Consider the following 22,392-nt stretch of genomic DNA (forward strand, 5'->3'; position numbering starts at 1 on the left):
GCTAAAAGGGGGATGGTTAAAGGGGAGACAGAAAAGGGAAGGCTGAAAGGAAGGACAAAGAAGGGGGAGAAAGGCAAAAAGGCTGAGGGCTTGAAAGACCCAGAGCAAGAGCAACAGCGTATTGCAATCCAGGGTAACCTGGACAATATAATAGATGGGGAGACTTCAAATGCAGGGGAGAAGTCTGATGCTGCAAAAGATTGCGCATGATATGAAGACAGAAGTGCAAAAACTGAGATGTGGTGGATACCCCCTCCATTGGAATGTACCTTTTGTGGCTGTAAGATGGAGAAGTCTCCTACAGTGATTTTAGAAAGTCGGCTTAAAGAAACTGCTTGTGGGATGGGATGGCAGCCCCCAGAAGAAAGGCAGAGCCTAGGAGAGGAGAGAAAAGGCCCTGGTAAGAAAGAAACAAACAAAAATGCAGTAGGTGCAGTGTGAGAGTGGGAATAGCCTAGAGCTGGATCACTACTCTGTGCACTTTGTAAGTGTCCCCAGATTGGGAGATAATTGATTAGGGCTGAGTGATTAACCAGTCAACAAGGCGATTCAGATCACTAACTGGGGATGGTTCAGTGGGACACACAGGAAGGGGGAGGGGCTGGAAGGACATAGCAGCCCCAGATCTAAGAAAGGTGAGAACTCTTTTCCCACCTTCTCACCCTGTGCCTAGGGGGTACAATGAAACTCAGGAAAAGTTGTATGGTGATGGGACCTGAAGCTGCATACAACCTTGTAAATAAAGTACACTGTGATGGGATTACGTAAGAGTGTGTGGGGACTGCTTGCTAAAATAAATCCAGAGTGAGGGAGCATGCCCTGTGACTTTCTTCCTTTAAGCAAATACAGACATCTGTTGGAATCCACTGACATTGCACTACTCCAGCAACATGACAATTTCTTAGTAATGATAATAAATGAAATGTTATCAAAATAAACAATAATATGGAATCAACATATTTTTATAAAAGTTGTTTAATTCGCCCTCACTTTACATTAGTATTTATAAGCGCCTTGTCATTTTCTGTCAATTCCAAAAACAACAGGAGACTGAAATGATATTAGCTAGCAAAATATGTCAGGACTTGTTACTGTGGAAGAAGAACTAAGTAAAAACACATAGCTGTTTTGTACACCAAGACCATAACCAGAATCTGGCATTGATTTATTCAAATTTTGCTTTGTCAGATGCCAAAGCTTACATGTCTGTAAACATCAAAATAAACATCATTTAATTTTACAATTTGCTAAACAAACAAACTTCTTACCCTGAAAGGATACATGTTGTCCTCTTCTCCTGACCTGTGCTTCAAGCACTGTTGAATAATTTGTTCCCCTAAAACTGTAACGGTGCTTAGAAACTACTTCCAACACTGTGCAAGTCATAAGCAAGGCCATTTTAATGTGTGCGGTTTCCTTATATATTCCTTCGATCAATGTTCAACTAATGCAACTGTGAAAAACTATACATTTTCAGCAAAATGTTTTGATTTTGGTCCTGTAGTTAAAGACCTTCTATAACCGAGTTGTTTACATGGATTTAATTCACAAGCATGTACACAACAAAATCACTATAGCAATGTTTCCTCATCTATGCATAAAAAGTATATCTTCTACTTACACTACAACATACAAAAAATAAACTACAAAAATCGTTTACACTTGATTTCAGCAAAAAAAGCTTTCTTCAAGAAAAATGATTGTTTTTTTCAGCCATCAAAAAGGAATGCAAGTAAACAATAAATACAATGTGCTTTCTCCATATAGACATATTTACACTTGAGTCTTTGGCTTATGTTGAAGTTTCTCTATAAAGAACTTTATGTGATCCAGCCATCATTGCACATTAAAACAAAATAAGCCAGTTATATAGAGTTGCAACACTTCAAACGTATAAAGAATGAATTTTACTATCAATCTGCACAGTTTTGTTTTACTTTAACAATTTATCAAAAGGAAAAGGAAAAAGAAAAATAATACCATATAGGAAATATTGATACATGCAACAGATGGTGGCTCTACTAATTGAGAGATGGCTGTATATACAAACACTGAAAAGTCCTAATTTGAGCAAATCTCTTCTGACTCTGGATTTCATTAAATTTATTTATGTGACATTAAATGTTGATACTGTATACAGGCATAGAAACAGACTGAGTTCTTTTATTAAGATCCACAACTTCATAAGAAAAATACTTTTGCATTTAAATTTTAAAAGTCCCCCTCACTAAAATCTCTCTTCACAGGTTGAACAACTGTTGTCAAAACAGTTTACTGAGCTTCATATACTTGGTGCACTTTGTCACATCCATTCCAACTAAGATGATTCAAGGTATTCCAAAGTGACATCATAGCAGAAACGATATTGCTCCTGAAAAAAAAAAGAAGAGATAAAATTAAAGAAACTGTCTAATATATTAAAGGGCAGGGATATCTATGATATCTATATTCTCTGTGTACTGCTGTGCCATTTTAGTCCATACAAGTCTCACATGATTTTTCTTTTAATTCATTAAAACGTCTGATGTCAGTTCTGATTTTAAACCTCAGCCTAACCACCACAGTGGAAGGGAAGAACTGGCCACACATGGCAATAAGCTCTTTGCTTCCCTGTGATTTGTTTTGCTTCTGAGTTAGTTATAAAACTCGTAGCTTTCATTTTCTAACAAAGTGCTTCTCTAGTGAACTATTTCAGTCCCTGTACAACTGACAGCTGCTTCTTCTAAGTCAAATGGTATTTAGCAGTAAACTAGCACTAGCATCTTAATATCATTCAAGGGAATACTGAGCTATGATACTGAACAGCATTAGGCCTCAAGACAGTGTTAGAATTTGTGATAAATAATGTAATGTCAAATAGATCAGAAGGTGCATTTAAGTGAGGAGATCAGCAAGTACAGCCAGGAAAACTAATATTTATTTTTAACAAGGTTGCTGATCAATGTCAATATTTGAAAAAAAGAGAAGCTGATTAAATTCTACCAGCTTTTAAAGCTAAATGAAACGAGCCTGGTCTCATGATTTACTTTAGGTTGCAAAATCCACTAGCAGGAAGTGGTGGGATATCTAAAAGGTTTTATTGCGCTGCTTTTGTTATCTGATGATCTTGTTGAATGTAGGGCAGATGACAATGCTACATTGGTTTTCCTGGTTTGTTTTCTACTAACGACTCAACAGCTGCTGCTGCTGTCGGTTCAAGAGCTCTGAATAAAAGCCCACACAATACATACCACAGAGAAACACATCTACAGAAATTCAGTAACTGCAGATTAAAACTACATGGATTTGGGGCTTTTAAAAAAATAAAGAGAAGTTTTCAGACAATTTACCAGAATCATACACAATATACATTAGAGTCTCTTTATAGTAGCACTTAAGTACAGCAAGTAACTTTCCATGTGATCTGACCTGCTTTCACTCTCAACAATGAACTGGAATCCGTGCACCAGTTTTGTGCGCTACATCTCAAAAGTGTGCTCCATAGATTCTATAGTACTTTTAGCAAGATAGCCACAGGTAGGCCAGATACGTTCAATAACTTCCCTCTTACAGCTATTAACATTCTAGCTATCATTTAATCCACCTGGTACCGGCAGATGGAAGCAACTATGATGCTGGCAGATCAGGTCATGCTAGAGTGTACTCAAGTCAATTCATGTATGTATTAGTATAGATCAAAGTATACTGCTAACTGCAGATGAGTGTATTTGAGTTTTACTTCATAAAACTAATGGGATGTTACATGCATTGTTTTTACTTATCTGTGTCCTGTCATAGTGTAACAGCAAACATTTACATCGTAAATACGCCTGTAACTAAATAACTCATCAGACAAAAAAGAAGTTTTGTGGAAATGCTAAAGAAGGAGAAAAGATGCTAGGAGTTCCAATGCAAATGGCCATTGTGTGTGATGACCTGAGGTTGGAGGCTCAAAGTGCATTCGTCAGTCAATATCATCAGAGGAAAAGCCCACATGGGTAGAGACTCTGTTAGCTTGTGTTCTGTGAGAAGAAGCTATAAGAATGAATGCGAAGAAAGATCTTTTGGACTCTTTCAGGGAAGTATACCAGATGCATAGTGGAGATCCCTGGAGTTATTCTGGGTAGCCCTGGAAGACTTTTGGGAAACTGGTAGTTTATTATATCACTGTCACCATTTGGAGTTACAAAAACTGTGATTCCCCTGTACATATATTGTACCTGCTTTAACCTCTCAATAATTCTCATTCCTTTTTCTCAGCTAATAAATCTTTAGTTAGTTTACTATAGATTTAGCTGTCAGCTTTGTCTTTTGTGTAAGATCGGAGTACCAAATGATCTGGAGTAAGTGACTGGTCTCTTTGGACTGGGAGAAAACTGATGTGGTGTGATTTTTGGTTTGAGTTACCAGGAGTTCACATGTGTTACTGGCTTGATGAAATCTAATTATAGAACACACCATCAGCTTGGGGTATCTGCTCTGTTTTCTGACAGTCTGCCCTCACAGTTGTGAGCACTCACCTAGGCACTCACAGTTGTGAGCCACTCCAAACAGTGTGACAGCAACAAACAATAATTAGGGAAATCATATCATGTACACCTGAAGCCTAGTAAATTCTGACACCTGGAAAAAGGGATGTATGAGGAAAGGCAAACTACATAGATTTTGTTCAATATGTCAGTTTGAAGGGTCAGAAGCAATTTTCACTGTATATAAACCATGAACATTTTTAATTTCAATTGGCATATCTGAGCTCAGTGCTAGAGGCAACCATCTGTCTGAAGAGTGTGGGTATTTGCAACATTGGCGGCTGTCAGCATGAGAGTCAAATGGCAAAAATTCCAAGACATTCTCCAACCTGCTTTCATACTTAACCATGACAAGAAAGATCTTTAATGTTTAAGGATTCATTTTTTCTAAAGGGCCTTCACTCAGTCTGCAGTTTTGGTGGCATGAGTGGAACATGAACAGGTAAATTACCCAGTCTGGGGAGAGAGTGTGTGTGCGCGTGGGGGTGGGGGGAGGGGGAGAAGGAGTAAAGCTGCATCCAGAAAATGAGAGACTGTATTTCAAAGTCAGGCATTTAACATTTAAAAAAAAAACATTTTCTTTAGAGTTATGGTTTCTTAAAGCAAGTTTACGATAAAAACCCCTAATCTATTAAAAGAAAATATATTTTAAGATTAAAGTTTTCCTGTATCATTTTGGCTCTGTCAGAAAGCAGTGTTACAAATTACCACAAAGGCCCAGAAACAGCAATTGCAATTACAAAACATAATATATTCCACTTCACAGTTTATTCCTCTTAGGAAGAACTGTCTTGTCTTGTAAACTTTTAAGATGGTTTGTCTGAGCAAAATAGGCTATAGTGTTGCTTTAAGAACATAGGGTGATCTTGAGAGATTATAGTGTACCCTAAGGGATTATCTACATTTACCAGAGGATTGAGGCGCAGCGATAGATGCATCAGCGGTTGACTTAGCAGGTCTAGTGAAAACCCGCTAAACTGACTGCAGGTCACTCTCCCATCAACTCCTGTACTCCACTTGAATGAGAAGCGCAAGGGGAGTTGACGGGAGAGCGTCTCCTGTTGACATAGTGTAGTCAACCCTGTGTAGTGGTCCCCACGGTAAGTAGATCTAAGTATGTCAAATTTAGCAACGTTATTCACGTAGATGAAGTTGCTTCACTTAGGTCCATCTCCCCCCCAGTGCAGAAAAGGCCTAGCTGTTCTGAATATTTTCCTTGAATGCAGGCGCTATGGCAGGAGAGAAATGACCTACCAAAACACACAATCCAGCTGTTTATGATGCTATCCAGTATGTAGTCCTTCTATGCGCAATAGGTTTCCAACTCAGGATGTAACAATTCACAACAGTACATCCACTCAGAATATTACATTCACTGTTAGAATTATACTAGGGTGATACTTGCAGGTTACCTAGCTCTATGTTTTTTGAGCACAAGATTCATGATCTAGTACTTTTGGTCACACCAGTGAAATGATGAACAACCTGCATCCCAGGTGAGAGTGCTCCCAAGTGAGCCATATCAATACACACTGTATATTATCCTTCTTGCTAACTGGCTGTCTGAATACCAATCAACGTGCTGTAACTTACCGGAGTTTCTACCATGTTTGGCTTACTATTCCGTAACGTCTTTACTGCGTGGAAAACATCAACAACATTTTGTCTTTTGACCATTTCAACAACTATGCCTATAGCACAGAACATTCCACTCCGACCACCACCATTCCTGAATGTAAGCAAAACAATAGAGTTAATACATCTGTTACTTACAGATATACCTGTCACATATATCTCACCTTTAATTTTTGTAAAAATACAAGATGGGGGACCCATTAGATGAGACAGACCTTTATCAATCCCCTCATAGCTCCAGTTGATGTGGTTTGAAACATCTGACATCACTGGCAATCTTGATACTGTTTTGAATCAATTGTGGTATGCTATATAGCTCATTATGCAGCCTAGCTATGCTATAACACAACTTAAGTGGGCAGGAGAAATTAAAAGCAAGTGTTATGAATATAAATTGCAACATTTTCCATTTGTTTCTGGAGGGAACTGTTTTAAATCATCACAAGCTACAAGAATAGTGGCAGAATATTACTGGAGTGTGGTGTTGATTTGATCTTTAGAGATGCTGCTAATCCTTTTTGTAACTTTTTGATATTATTTCCAAAAGTTCCTGGAAAGGTTTTCTTCTTCCTTGAATATACATTTAAATTATGTAAACAAACTATATGAGTTTGTGGACACCATATGGGCATTCTGGAATTTTGCCGTAGTTAAGAGTCAAAAGAGATCTGTGAACACTTAATTATAAACCTCCTTTTGAGGGCAGTTTATTCAACTGCTAAAATTGAAGCTTTCAGTTGAAATATAGTAGAAAAGAGTTCGGTCACTTTTCATTCAGGGACTGTAAAAAAAATATAAATATACTGGTTTTCCCAATTTTCCTAAAAATAGCTCTCTTTTAAAAAGATGACATTTAATTGGTTACACATATGGTGGGAGTCAGTGGGTTTTTTTCTTCTCTCTTCTTTTTAAATGACAGTGCTAGAAAAGCAGGTACTGCCTACATTTTGTACATTAATTATTTTTCACTAGCACTACTATGGATGTAACAAAAACGTCTTTGATTTCAGGTATGCATATTCTTGGTCCAGAATGACACAAAACAGCTGTGATGTGTAAACTTCTTGGAAGAGCACTATTCAAAATATGCAAAATATATAATGAAAAGCTTCATTATATGTAATCTCTTGCCACTTAGTACAAAGAAGCATCCTGTTAGATGACTCAATAGTATAATGGTCTTGGATCAGAAGTCACTTGTGGACCCTCATTTAAAGCCACCTGGAAAACACTGCCATTAGGTGTAAAAGGAGAAAATTAGGACTCCAGAAAACCCCAGCAAAAGAGAACACATATCTGTCCAGCCAGCCACTTCTGTTGTGCTCATCTCCACAGCATGTAGGTCCCAGTCTGAAGTGGGTGCAAGTATCAGGGCCAAAATTAAAGAAAACAAAATAAGACATATACTATAGAATGTATTAATAGGAGCACTGGATTGAACTTAAAATAATGAATTGGATGCTAAACAGTCCAAGATGCTGCCATATACCCAGTTGGCCACAACAAAATTACTCACAGACAGTGAATGATAGTTCGGCCTTCCCCTTCTTCACATTCCTCTTGCCATTTTTCAACTTGAAGAATTAACTTCAAAAATGATCTCTTGGAGCCTGGAATGTCTCTGTGAGAAGCCCATCCCAAATACTGGAATTGCTGCACCATCAGATAGCCTTCCTGTGGCTGATGGAAGCCAAACCACTTTACATTAACATGGCACATTTATAATCAGTTTATGAAAACTGAACAGATAAAACAATGCAAAACTAAATCAGATGATATATTGCACACAAATTCCATTACATGTATGTGCTGAGCATACATACAAAGAGACAGCATAAAGGTGTCTGTGTAAGTATTACAGAAGTAGGGCACAATGGAACAAGTTTAAGAAGAAAATGTTCTGAAGTAGTTGCAACTTAGGACATCAAAGTTTATAGGGCCACTAATTTAACCACTCCTAAATAAACTAACAGGGATATTTCTCTGTTTTTTTTAAAAAAATTCTACCTCTATAAAAGCAAAAAAAAACCCTGGGTTGTTGAATCTGCAGACCTTACAGAGAAATCCAGTGGCTCTGTAGGAGCACTTATCCTGACAAAGTATTTCCAGTTATAAAACAACAACAAATGATGGTGGTGTACAAATATGTTTTTGCTTGAATGGAGTCTGCTCCTTTTGCCAGCCCATCATATCCTGATGGCAAATCTCTGAGCCTTTCCTAAACTGAGTTTCAGACACAGAGTGTTCTGGGGTGGCTTAGAATGTTTCAAAAAAGGTTTCCTGGCTGCCCTAAAGAATAAATAACTCACCCTGGTTTCATGTAGCAGGGGCAGGCAAAGAAGGAAAGAGATGTGTGGTCCTTGGAGGAAAAGAGATGGTACAGAGAGAAAGAAAGGTTCACAGGAAAGGGAGATGGAAGAGGGACAGAGGAAACAAAAATAAAAAAGCCAAAACAGAAGAAAAGAAATGGAGAGAATGAAAATAAGAGATGGAACAAGTGAAAGAGACAGGAACAAGGAAACTGCAACATATAAGAAACAAAAAAGGACTACAATATAATCATTTAATGTATTAATATCTCTACACTGTATTGAATTTCCTAGATACAACAAGGAGAATTAAAAGGAGAGATGAAAACATTTTGCTTACCACTCCTTTCAACCAAAGCATAGAATTTGGATAAAACATGACCCAGTTCTGAATCATCCATGAAAAATAGCTTGGGAAATCAAAACCCGACAGAAGAGCCTTTGCAACACCCTTTTATTTCCCCATATCCATTATCATCATTTATGAGTTAAATTAGAAATATGCAACATACTTCACAGATGTTGTCCAAACGTGATCTCTAAATATGAGATGTAACAAGTGAGGGTAATAAAGTGGGGGGTGATTACAATAGCATAACCTACTGGTTCTCACAAATTTTTCTTTAAGTCATTGCATGCTGGCAACATAGTAGAAATGATTTTCTAGTGGGGATCTGAAGGAGAAGGCAGTGGCTGATAAGCAGGGTTTGAGAGAGTGTTGAAAGAATGCAGGACAACATGAAAGAAGGCAGAGACAGTAATGGATAAAAGATGAAAAGTGCATCAAGACTTGCATCATTACTGGAGGTGGAGAGAACATGTTAGTAAATGTAGGTCAGGGCACAGTGTCTCAAGAACCTCCAAAACCAGAATAACTTTGACTCTTTTCATACATATTTAGTAGAATGTCATAATGCTTCTGCTTTGTTTTGTGGTTCTTGCACCACAAGGCCCTCGAGGTGTTAATTATATAACCACAAGTGTCCTTCAGATATGCTTACATGCAATTTCATATGACAGTTATAAAATGAAATACTGTTTGTGTCCATTATAGGCAGCTGCAGAAAAATAGTTAAATCTTAGGAACTGAATGTTTAATTCTGTTCTGCTTAATGTCTGAAGAGAATTAATACTGTATATTTAGTATTATGTAACACTCAAATCCACAATAGCCCAGTTAGCTGTTATGATTATGATGATACTTACTCTTGTTAGATTGCATATCCTGAAAATTCTGTTTATTACATCACAATCCATTGAACAAGACATGCATTCCACTTGAATAGGACCATATCTCAGCATTCCTTCTTCAGGCCAATACTGTGGACAGCCCTGAACAAGAATAAAATGTGTATAATTAAAATTTAAGTTGCATCATGAATATTGTAGTATTTCATTATTATTATAACACACTTTATAGTACAGTAAGAGATATGTTAATTAATACTAATTAGTTATTGAAAAGCAAAGCCACAGGGTAATTACACTGTAATTGCAATGCAACTGCACCGTACATTCACCCTATTACAAAGCATAACCACCTTGATGCATTAATTTGTTCACAACCCCCCCACACACAAACACTAACCTGTGCTAAATCAACTTCATTTAACATTACAACAGAGGTACAGCCATAGTCATACACTAATCTCCAGAAATCTTTCACAGTGTTTGGCAAAGGATGTTGTGTGACAATGAAAGCAGCTGGTTGCCTGTAGCTCTGTAAAGAAAAGAAGTGAGTAGGGGAATATTAGTAAAGAAAGCACTAAACAACGATTATGCAAAGTCTGGGCCTCTTGGCAACATAACTAAAACAATGTAGTGGAATAAAATCTAGCAGTCTTAACCAGAACAACTATTCAAACAATAAGATATCTTAAAGTGAAAAAAAAAAACACGTCACATATGCATAAATCTCCTTTAAATTAATCACTTAAAAGTTGAGCTCATTGTTGCCTGTTTTGCTGAACTGGTGCTTATATTACATGCATTCATCATAGTTTCAGATTATCTTAGAATACTTGGGAGACGAAGTAGAAATGTATTAACCCCATTTTACAGAGGGGGATACTGAGGCACAAAAATATTGATTTAACCAAGTTCACAGAAGTAGTCTGTGACTCAGCCAGAAACTGGACCTAGATCTCGAGTCCCATGATGGTGCGATAACCACAAGGCCACCTTTCCTCTTGTAACTGATCCTAAAGCTTTTTTCTTTTCTTTATAAACCTCTCTCTGGGCTGACATCAAAAAGTTTTCAAGTTCTAAAAAACACTTTTTAAAATAGTTTTATTGGAGAAGACTTTGGGCATTTTACATCCCCTCCCTGCATCTCTTGGTTGGAGTTGAACTCAGGTTGTGAGCATTGCTAGGTTGTCCCTAGCGGAAGGAGTCAACAAAAGATCAGCAGATGACTGTCACGTACAGTTGCATCTGGGAAGAATGATAGTCTGGGGGAGGGAGGGGGAGCTGGCAGTTATTTTTAAAGGCAGAGAAGGCTGGTAATTAGGGACTAATTCCCACCGGTAAGGACAGAGCTGTGTAGTTACTGACGTGCTCAGGTTGCACTACCTCCTACTGCGACTGGAATACTCCTGATAGGACTGGAGCCGCTCTATCTTCTGACAGCTGCAGTCCATGTGGCTGCCATTGGGGGACTTCTGGCCCTGCAGCACATAGACTGATGGCAGCAGAGAGCAGGCACAAAACAGTGCAAACAGGCTGCAATGGGATTAACCCTCCTGGAGGCTGAGAATAGGGCTGTTCATACCTACTCCCTGCAGCCTCCAGTTCCTGCAGTCCCAGCAACACATGGGTTGCAAGTAGCAGAAGGAGGAGACGCAACACAAGGGTTACCAGCTATTGTGGGACTGTTACATTAGATCACATTTGGGAGCATGGGTGCTGAGATGGAAAGGGATGGGGTGGCTTGGCAGGACTTCCTTTTTTCCCACCAACAAATATGGAATTGCTACCCACAAGTTGTTAGCCCAAAGCTCAGATGAGCAGTATTCATTTCTGGACCAGTGACAGATTTGAAGATGCTATATATTGTGACTATGGAGGAATGGAAATTGGAGATTTAATACAATACTATTAAAAAGGGGAGTTCCTAGCTTTCCAGAGGATCACAGAAGCACTGAGACATCTGAGATATCTAATGTTGTAAAGGAACAACAAAAGTTAGTGGATTTTAAAAATATTGCCAAGACTTCCCTCTCCCTTGTTTGTTAAGACCACTTTACTGAACACTACAGGAAGAAAGAATTACCCTTTCTTTAACCAGCAAGAGTTCTCTCTCATATTACACAGCTTTTCATGGCATGTTACGCAGACAAAGGAGATAGTCTCTTACATCCATAAGAGCAGCATTGATATAGTTGCTGCTCTCCCCATCAATAGTAATTAAGAAAGGCAGACATCTGTCAGGTGGCAGCATATCCATGAAGCGATTCTTGTCATGATTCCTTGGCAAGCAGGCTATGCTGCAATCTTCAGCTTGCAGCCGAGGTGTCACAGAATTCAGGGTCTAAACAGCAGAGGGAATCAATATCATGTTATAGTGCATCTTATATATAGTCTTCCTGAAATTCATTATTTTATTTAAAATGTTGCAACATGGGAAACATGAAAAATCACAAGCAAACGAGCATGTGTCTGCTTGAGAAACTTGACATTTTTTCAATTAAAATGAATGAAAGCTCAGGTCTGAAGACACATCAAGAACTGCTGAATGGATCCTCTAAATGCATCCCCCCAACATGCAATCCAAAAGGAAGAAAATAGAGGAGAATCTTGTGAAACACATATGAACTGTGTCTCACTTGCTTAAAATGCAAAATAAACCCCCTGTCCTGCCAGTTCAAGGTCAGTACTGTTCATTATAGTCAGCAGTCTACTGCAATTATAATCTAAGAAGGGTATTTCATATTTAAAAGTGACCTTGTAAAGTACATAATAAAAGAAAAGGGTGTTATATTATCTGAAATACAAAAAAGGGACAAAGGTTATGAATTTGATATGAAAGTCTTTTTCCTTAAAATAAATTATATGTACCTACAGGCAAAAAAGTTGCTATTCTATGAAGAGATACCAGTAACTGTAAATACCTGAAATTCATCTTTGAGATGTGAAGAGTTTGTCTGAGAGTCTATTCTAATCATATCAAAATATGCAGCTTTGAATTCACAGACAGGGATAGCAGTTTCTCCGCATAAGCAAGCTTCCAAAATGGCATCATGAATAAAGATGTACTGCTCCTACCAAAGGGGAAAAGACAAAAAACAACCTAGCAATTTAAAAACAAAATCAAATCTTACTTTCCTTCAAGATAAGCAGATCTTTCCCCTCTATAAATCTTATTCAAAGCAGCTTCCATCAATGCACTGGATATTGCTTTAGCACCTTAAGTACAGTACAATCTGCCTAACTGGGATGCAGTTAATCGGTATGTTCCCCTGAGAACCAATTTAAGTCCAGTAATAGTAAGAGCATAAGTACATTAATTTGCTTAATGGGGAAATTTTCAGGAGATTTTGTGGTGCATAGGTCAGTGTGGGAGACAGTCTTATGCTGGTTCTGCTTATTTGCTTCCTTAATAGTAGCTTTCAGTTCCGTGATACATACAGAAAGCATATACAATGCTTCAAGCACTACCTGCTCCTAGCAATTACGTGGCATATTTCATGCTACTTATATGCATGTGGACTGGTATACCTAGTGTCTCATACCTAGCACTGGGCAGGCAATAGACTCAGCACTATGCCAATACAGGAAATGCTGCCTCCTGATTTTGTTGGTCTGTTATGAGTCTGCAACTCCTAGTCAGCTGCATTACTATTCCAACAATATCTTTTGTCAAATATTACACAACACCCCAGGCCTGTCGACAGCGGACAGCAAAAGGGGCAATTGTCCAGGTGCCTGGGCGATTTAAAAGGGCCTGAGGGCCCCCGGGGCCACAGTAGAAGTGGTGGCAGCCGGGAGCCAGGGCCCTTTTAAATCGCCTGGGCGGGCCGCAGGACTCCTAGGCATGCGAAACTGCTCTGGGCCCCATGCGCTGGGGGACCCCCTGGGCCGGCGCGATTGACCACCGTGGGTCGTCCCAGAAGTGACAGATTCATCACTTCTGCCCTGGGCCCCAGCCCCTCAGAATTTCTGACGGTGGGCCTGCAACACCCACTGTATGTTAGTCACATCAGAGAGTTTGTAACAGACACAGTCTCTGCCCACAAAGAATTTAAAATCCAAGGGTAGACAAGAGGTAACAAACAACTGGGAGAGTAAGTGGAAGGGACAATGAGAATGACAGTAAGATTGTGTGGTGACTCAGTGGTGTGAATGCTTCATGATGGTAGCTTTTATTGCTTCGTTATTAGAGAAAACAGTTACTAACCTTTCTGTGTTCTTTGCGATGTATTGCTGCTCATGTCTATTCCATGTTAGGTGTGTTTGTGCACCATATGCACCATTGCCAGAGATTTTTCCCTTAGTGGTATCTGTCAAGCCAGCTTTAGCACTCTCTGGTGCTGTGAGCTTATGCACCGCTTTAAAGAGTACCGCCAGCTCTGTATCCTCTCAGTTGCTTCTTGTCCTTAACTCTGACAGAAAGGCAGAAGGGTGGGTTGTGGCATAGACATGAGCAACACACCTTGAAGAACAACAGTTATGGAAAGGTTAGTAACTAATTTTTCTTCTTCGAATGCTTGCTCTTGTCCATTCCATGTGAGGTGACTCACAACCAGTACCCCAGGAGGGGGCTCAGAGGTCATGGACATGCTGACAGCAACACCACTCTCCCAAAATCAGCACTGTCCCAGGCCTGTTGAGTGATGGTGTAGTGAGATGCGAAGGACTGTGCTGATGACTAGGTTGTGGCTCTGCAAATGTCCTGGATTGGGAACTGTGAGAGCAGAACTCTGCTGATGAAGCCTGGTCTCTTGGCTGGCCTGATTGATATGAAATTGTGTCAGGAAAGCCAGGACAGGGCCCGGCTGGACCTTGTCCTTGAAGAACTCCATGTGAGGCAGTTCTGATGTAAAGCTCTTGATTTCAGAGACCCTTCCAGCCAAGGTGATTGCAACAAGGGGCATGATGCTAGCGGCTTGAAGACGGGACCTGAAGGGCGATGATCCATTTGCTGTGTGTGTAAAGTCCTCACCACAGGCTCTGTCAGCAACTTTTCACATAGGCCCAAAGTCCAAAGCTTGGTTTGAGCTGGGGGCCTAGTTAACAATGAACAATATTGGCTAAGAGAAGCTGAATAAACCAGAGACAATCTTGCTTCTTATTAGATAAAGCATAGTCAGCAGAACTCCAGATAGGGAGCAGTAATTGGTGTCCCTGAAATTACAGACATACCAAACATTGGAAGGGGCCTCAAAATGTCCACTCCTTAGTGCAGGAAAGAGATCGCGAATACCCTCCCCACATACCAAGCTAGAGTTCATGGAGAGGCCCAAACATGTCAGTATGAGATATGACATGCTCCCTTCCACAGATGCATCCCCCATGCCAATGTTAGCTTTTAGGAACACAATGGGGCACCCTGAAAGCAATTTCTATTGCCATGTACTTTTCAGTGTCTTTCTGCTTTAACCCCAGGAAGGTACCTGTTGGACAACCAGAAGAGCTACTTGATTCCTATGGACCCCAAATCAGGATTCAACTTATAGAATGATAGAATATCAGGGTTGGAAGGGACCTCAGGAGGTCATCTAGTCCAACCCCCTGCTCAAAGCAGGACCAATCCCCAAACAGATTTTTGCCCCAGATTCCTAAATGGCCCCCTCAAGGACTGAACTCACAACCCTGGGTTTAGCAGGCCAATGCTCAAACCACTGAGCTATACCTTCCCCCCTGCACAGTATGTTGTATGTTAACCTAAAACCATGGGCGGAGCCATTATGTAATCTCTTATTGTGCTTATCTTGTCTTGCTGCTAGAACCTATCCAGGGGCTCGGGACCTCCCATCCCGTCGCTTCTCTCTGCCCATGAATACCCTATATAATCTATTGTAATCAATTGCTTATTAGGCTCAGAGGCACTGACAAGCAAAGTGACACTCTGGCAGCGCTGTGCATAATAAACCCACATACTTGACTACACGGTGTCCATTTTCTTCCTTTAGGACAAAAGTTTTTGTCAAAAGGTTTTGACAAAACCAGGTCTAAATCCCATGGGGCGATTGGCTCACGGACCAGAGGACAGAGCTTCTCCAGTCCTTTGAGAAACATACAGCTATCGTGTGGGAGAACGCTGACCTGCCGTTCACCGGTGGGTGGAAAGCTGAGATGGCTGCTAAGTGCACCTTGATAGACAAGAGGAATCAGGCCCTGTTGCTTTAAGTGGAGCAAGCAGTCCAACATAGACTGAAGGGAAGATCGAGATGGAGAGAGAGCTCATTGAGATGCACATCTTGAGAAGCGCTTCCATTTGGCCAGGTAGGTAGCCCTGGTGGATGCCTTTCTACAACACAGCAAGACCTGCTGGACCTGTTCTGAGCAAGCCTGTTCTTCTGAGTTCAGCCATGCAGCATCCATGTAGTTAGGGACAGGGAAGCAAGGTTCGGGTGAAGCAATCTGATGTGGTCTTGTGAGATTAGATCTGGGCTGAGCAGGAGCAAGAGTGGAGTTGCTACTGACAGATCCGGGAGCACGCCGAACCAGTCAGAATGAATCTTGCCTTGTTCATTTGACTTTTAGGAGGACCTTGTGAACCAGAGGGATTGGAGGAAAGGCATAGAATTGGAGCTCTGTCCATGGGAGTAGGAAAGCATTGGAGAGGGAGCCTGAGCTGTGCCCAGACAGCAAGCAAAACTGATGGCATTTTTCTGTTCTGTCTTGTAATGAACAGGTCCACCTGGGGAGGTCCCTGCCTGTGAAAGATTAACTTGGTGACCTTCAGGTGAAGGGACCACTTATGGTGAGAGGAAAGGGATCTGCTAAGGTGATCTGCCAGTACATTCCAGGCTCCTGGGAGATATGACACCTCAAGATGAATGGAGTACTTTGTACAGAAGTCTCAGACAGATAGCCTCCTGACAAAGAGCTGAAGATTGGGCTCCTCCCTGCTTGCTGATACAGAACATGGCTGTGGTATTGTCTGTCAGGACTTGCACCACATCTCCTGAGATCTGGGGAAGGAACACTTGGCAAGCTAAGTGTACTGCCCTGAGCTCCCTGAGGTTTATGTACAGGGATAGTTCTTCTTGGGAACAGAGGCCTCGAGTTCTGAGGTGGGCTCCCCATCCTAGGTCGGACGCATTAGAGATTAAAACTACTGATGGTTGAAAGGTAATAAAGGGCAACCCCATCATTACCGATCTTGGGTCTTTCCACCAGTGCAAGGAGGCGAAGACTAGAGGAGTACTGGAGTCCAAGTGCTGTCTGTTTAGGGAGTATACTGATGCTACCCAGATCTGGGGGGTCTGAGGCACAGACTTGCATGCTGAACCACGTAAGTACATGCCATCATGTGCCCCAGAGGCTTGAGGAAAACCCAAGCTGTCCTAATTGGATGGACCATAACATTGGATATCAGGTCCAACATACTCCGGAATCAGGTCTCGGGCAGAAACGCCCTGGGTTGGGTCGAGGCAAGCACCACACAAAAAATTCTATTCTCTGAGCCAGGACAAGAGTTGATTTTTGCTTTTTTATCAGCAGGCCCAGGGCTTGGAAGGTGGCTTGGACTGTGCTGATGCTGGAGTGCGTGGAAGCTACTGGGGTTCTACTGTTCTGGATTGGGTGGGCTCCAGTTTGGGAGCAGGCAAAGACTGGCATATCCTCTGTGCTGTGTGCTCCTGGCTCCATAGTAGTGTTCTTATTCAGGAATTCCTCTCATTGTGGATAAATAGTTATCTGCTGCCGGGGAGGGTGGGATGGCTGACTGATTAAGATGATTTTGCTGTATTGATTATAGAAATAAAATTCTGACTTAATGCAGCTAAGAAAGCATTAGATCCATTGCAGATAAACTACCATACCTCTGTTTGTACCATGTTGATGCGACGTGACCGTAAGGCTTTGACACAATTGTAGATATCCACAACACCTTCCCTTTCTGCCATGTCTAGCATGATGTCAATCACAATGTAACAGCCAGTTCGTCCAGCACCAGCACTGGAAAGAATTAGGAAATAACTTCAGAGGACTCCCCACAATCCAGAAAATCTACCTCACAAATTTAGCAGACTCTCTTTGGCATTTACAAGTACACACTTGGAACGTTAACCTAAGTTCTCATACGTATCTTTCCAACCATTACAGAATCTCCAGTTTCCCCCTTTATTCCTCAGGATAGCATTTAAACAGACATGAAATGTATACAACTCAAAAGCAACAACTTTTCAACAGATCTCAGATTATGTAAAAACAGTATCAGTGAGGTTCCTTTTTAGTAAGTCAGAACACTCCTTCATGGTCCAGAAACAAAACTGTAGTAACAGACTTGTTAGATAACAGAGATCTTCAGGATCACTATGCTCTTTATGGAATCACTTATCTTTACTCAGAGAGACTAAGGAGGACTATTGTTTTCCAAGGGACAATTTAAGGTAAGATAATTTGACTGTAAAATGTAGACCCTCCCCTATACTCTGGTTTAGGCAGTTAACAATTTTCTGGTACAATATCAGAATTGTATGGGAGTCTCTCCTGGGTTTTTACATAGCTATTATAGATAGCTATTGAAAAGTGAATTCCACGCACAGCTTGGCTAACTCTATGTGGAGAATGTAGTTAACACATTTGATGGATTTGCCAAGAAATCATATTTCAGTGAACTGTGCCCTATAATGGAAAATTTGCAAAACTTACATGGAAAACAACACTCATTAGTTGTTCCCACTCTATCCAATATCCAGGCTCATTTCAGAATGTTGTTTCACTGGATGGATCTATTTGTTGCCATATGTTCAATTAAATATTCTACTTAAAATTATATTTCACAAAGGCACATTTTAAATGTCAACATAGCTGTAACAAAATACCATCCTAGTACACTGTCATAAAATTTTGCCATAGAGCATGTTAGCCTACATTATAACTAGGTTTGGCTAACAGTTCTGAGGAAAAAATATCTGTTCATACCAATCGGGGAAGTTGTACTAGAATCCAGCTATGTTTAAACATTGCTGTAGCTAGCCTAGTTCCGCTTCCAGGGTGGACAGGGCACTGAAAGAGCAAATTCATTCCCAAAAGTTAAACAACAACAAGACAAACCCCACAACTTCACAAGAGACCACTATACAAGCTCACGTATAAAGTTGTAGAAAATTCATCTACCTCTTCTCTACACACCTGCAATGTACAACAATAGGCCCGGCACCAGGAGGATTAGACAATTTGACACGACGTATAAATGAAAGGAGGCCTGTGGCATTGTAAGGAACTCCATGATCTGGCCAGCCTGTGAAATGGAACTGTTTAAGTTCACGGATTTCATTGTAACCTCTCTGCAAAGACAAAAATAATATTTTGAAAGAGGTTATTAAACTCAAAATATTCAACACCCAAAATATTCTCTGAGTCAAGCAATGACAACACTGCTAGAATCTATATACTGTCTTCTCAATCTAATTTAAGCAAAGAACATGGCATTCTATGTTTAAAGGAAAACTGATTTTACAATGGAATATAAACATGGCTATTAATAAATTGCTGATTCATCTTTATCACATATACATAAAAAGCGCAGAATCTATTCTAAACTGCCTGGCATCTTATCCCATAAGTCTTATATAGTATAATGGTGCCATAGTGTGATATTTTGATAATGTATTGCAAATCTGAAACATATAATACTTATATTTGCTATTAAAGTATGCTAGACCAACTGTTCTAATAGTTTCTAGAGTCAACACAAAAAAGCATTTTACTGATGTTTCTATATATAAAATTATGATTCTCCAACCTATGCAGACAAGTGTAACAGTTGTACCAGAAGACCACAGCTGTTCCACACCAGCTAGTATTTGCTACCTCATATTCATTTATGTTCATACTCTTAGCCCTGGTCTAAACTATGGGATTAGGTCGAATTTAGTCGTGTTAGGTCAATTTAAAAATGACTGCATCCACACAACCAACCCTGTTCTGTCGACCTAAAGGGCTCTTAAAATTGACTTCTGTACTTCTCCCTGATGAGGGAAGTAGCACTAAAAATCAACCTTTCTGGGTCAAATTTGGGGTAGTGTAGATGCAAATCGACAGTATTGGCCTTCAGGAGCTATCCCAGAGTGCTCCATTGTGACTGTTCTGGACAACACTTTGAACTCCTATGCACTAGCCAGGTACACAGGAAAAGCCCTGGGAACTTTTGAATTTCATTTCCTGTTTGGTCAGCGTGGTGAACTCAGCAGCACTCAGCAGCACAGGTGACCTGCAGTCCCCCCCACAATCGTAGAGTATAGAATGCTTCTATGCTCCCCCTATCATCTCCATCTCTGAGGTTATTGCAGATTAAAAGGTGAAAAAAATGCACTGGCGATGACATGTTTTCCGAGCTCATGCAGTCCTCCCGCACTGACAGGGCACAGCTTAATGCATGGAGGCATTCAGTGGCAGAGGCCAGGAAAGAATTAAGTGAGCACAAAGAGCAGAGGCAGGATGCAATGCTGAGGCTAATGGGGAAGCAAACGGATATGATGAAGCATCTGTTGCAGCTGCAGGAAAGACAAGAAGAGCACAGACCCCCATTGCATTCACTGTATAACTGCCTCCCCTCCTCCCCATGTTCCACAGCCTCCTCACCCATATGCCCAAGAACATTGGGGGGCGGGGGAAAGAGGCTCTGGGCACCCAGCCACTCCACTGCAGAGGATGGCCCAAGCAACAGAAGGCTGTCATTCAAAGAGTCTGATTTTTAGTGTGGCTACAATAAGCAATGTGGCCTTGTCTTTCCCTCCTCCTCCACCCCAACTAGGCTACCTTGTCCATTATCTCTCTTTTTTTTAAATAAAGAAAGAATACATGGTTTCAAAATAGTTACTTTATTTCAAAGGGGGGAGGGTGGCTGGCTTACAGGGAATTAAAATCAACAAAAGGGGCGGGTTTGCATCAAGGAGAAACAAAAACAACTGTCACACCAAAGCCTGGCCAGTCATGAGACTGGTTTTCAAAGCCTCTCTGATGCGCAGCACGCCTTGCTGTGCTCTTCTAATCACCCTGGTGTCAGGTTGCTCATAACTGGACTCCAGGTGATCTGTCTCAATCTCCCACCCCACCATAAACGTCTCTCCCTGACTCTCACAGATATTATGGTGCACACAGCAAGCAGCAATAACAATGGGAATGTTGGTTGCGCTGAGGTCTGACCTAATCAGCAAACAGCACCAGAGAGCTTTCAAACGTCCAAAGGCACATTCTACCACGAACTGCTTCTTACTACTGTCCAGGCTTCATGAGACACGGGAGCAAGGAGTAGGCTGGGGTAGGTGCAACCATGCGATGCTGCCATGGCACGGTGTCTGCACGGGTAACCCAGGAAAAAAGGCGCAAAACGATTGTCTGCCGTTGCGTTCACGGAGGGAGGAGTGACTGACCACATGTACCCAAAACCACCCACAACAATGTTTTTGCCCCATCAGGCACTAAGAGCTTAACCCAGAATTCCAATAGGCAACGGAGACCGTGGGATAGCTACCCGCAGTGCACCGCTCCGTAAGTCAATGCTAGCCACGGTAGTGAGGACACACTCTGCCGACTTTATATGTGCTTAGTGGGGACATACGCAATCGACTGGATAAAATCAGTTTCTAAAAATCGACTTCTATAAAATCGACCTAATTTCGTACTGTAGACATACCCTAAGTAACGAACAAGTCAGGGTATTGGAGCAACATTAACTCCTGTAAGGGTCAGGACATGCCCCAGTGAATGGAAGATTGTTAAGAACAATTTACTTGGGCCCAGCGTATAGGCTCATTTTTAAGGTCAGGAAGGGAAGTGTACAACACTAGTCAAAACAAATTATTGAAGTACAAAAGCTGTGGGTATATGAATGATTGGGAACCAGTGATGTAACACATTCCTCCTATGGTAAAATAAATTCTGCATTATGGAATTGTTAAATAGGCAGAATGATTTGGTATTGTACTTGAATATGTGAAAGCCACTGTTTAACAAACTGAACTGCAAAGTAGCAATATTCTGATGATGTCTTTCAAAGAGCTTACCCTTCCAAGGGTGAACGTCCTGACTACATACTCCGCAAGTGGCTCCATTTCCACACAAGTCACTTTGAAGTCCCCATAAACTTCGGTGTCATCAGGCCAGTACTTATAGCACTTGACCTAAAAACAAAATCAAAAGGTACCTTAAAGCATATGAAAGTGAAAGCACGCCAAATAGTAACTTAACAATTTATATCACAATTACTTTCAAAATGATGTAGTCATATGAACCCTACTGTGGACCAGATGCACCAACTGCCAATCAGGTACTGTGAAAGCTATTCATAATGTTAGTGTTAAGTGTTTATGCTGATTTACACATCTCTCCACAAAGGAGAAATTATCTTTCTGAATTACTGAATCTGAATTCTATAGTTCTCTAGTAAGGAAAACATATATTTCACTGGTTTTAATTAATGCTGTGGGATGTTTTCCATTTCAATAATTATGCCGTTGTAAAGCAATCTCAGGTGTTTTATTAAAGTAATTCTCAAGAGAATGGCTAATCCTAAAATGCAAAATAATCTGCTGATTTCTATCTGCTGTTAAAGATGATGTGCACTTGTTGTCGAGTCAGCTAGCTGTGATCATCTGAGTACAGAGTAATATACAAATGTTTCTTATGCACTATATTGTATTATGGATTCAGGCAGCATTGTTCCCTATTCATTAAAATAACATGGCAACAGCCTGATTCGCTAGGTCTTTTCTTTATAAAGCAGCCATATTATATAATGCTACTTCACGTTGCAAGGATACATGAAC

General features: G+C 40.6%; 1 protein-coding gene across 11 annotated transcripts in view; it reads right to left on the bottom strand.

The window, feature by feature from the left end:
• Positions 1-987: 987 nt before the first annotated feature.
• Positions 988-22,392, bottom strand: part of PTPRK (protein tyrosine phosphatase receptor type K) — a 656,446-nt gene continuing 635,041 nt past the window's right edge. For 6 of the 11 annotated variants that reach the window (XM_075063933.1, XM_075063924.1, XM_075063927.1 and 3 more), the window contains 10 exons: positions 21,631-21,747; positions 18,740-18,909; positions 17,440-17,575; positions 12,562-12,711; positions 11,808-11,981; positions 10,041-10,172; positions 9,659-9,784; positions 7,660-7,823; positions 6,102-6,237; positions 988-2,371 (listed from right to left, as the gene is read on the bottom strand). In XM_075063933.1, the coding sequence (XP_074920034.1) occupies positions 2,318-2,371; positions 6,102-6,237; positions 7,660-7,823; positions 9,659-9,784; positions 10,041-10,172; positions 11,808-11,981; positions 12,562-12,711; positions 17,440-17,575; positions 18,740-18,909; positions 21,631-21,747 (1,359 nt within the window). In that variant the 3' untranslated portion in view covers positions 988-2,317. The remainder of the gene's footprint in view (positions 2,372-6,101; positions 6,238-7,659; positions 7,824-9,658; positions 9,785-10,040; positions 10,173-11,807; positions 11,982-12,561; positions 12,712-17,439; positions 17,576-18,739; positions 18,910-21,630; positions 21,748-22,392) is intronic. The other 5 variants (XM_075063932.1, XM_075063930.1, XM_075063929.1 and 2 more) reach the window with 1 other exon arrangement.

The sequence above is a fragment of the Chelonoidis abingdonii genome, chromosome 3 (genome assembly GCF_003597395.2).
Source record: "Chelonoidis abingdonii isolate Lonesome George chromosome 3, CheloAbing_2.0, whole genome shotgun sequence".
NCBI lineage: Eukaryota > Metazoa > Chordata > Testudines > Testudinidae > Chelonoidis > Chelonoidis abingdonii.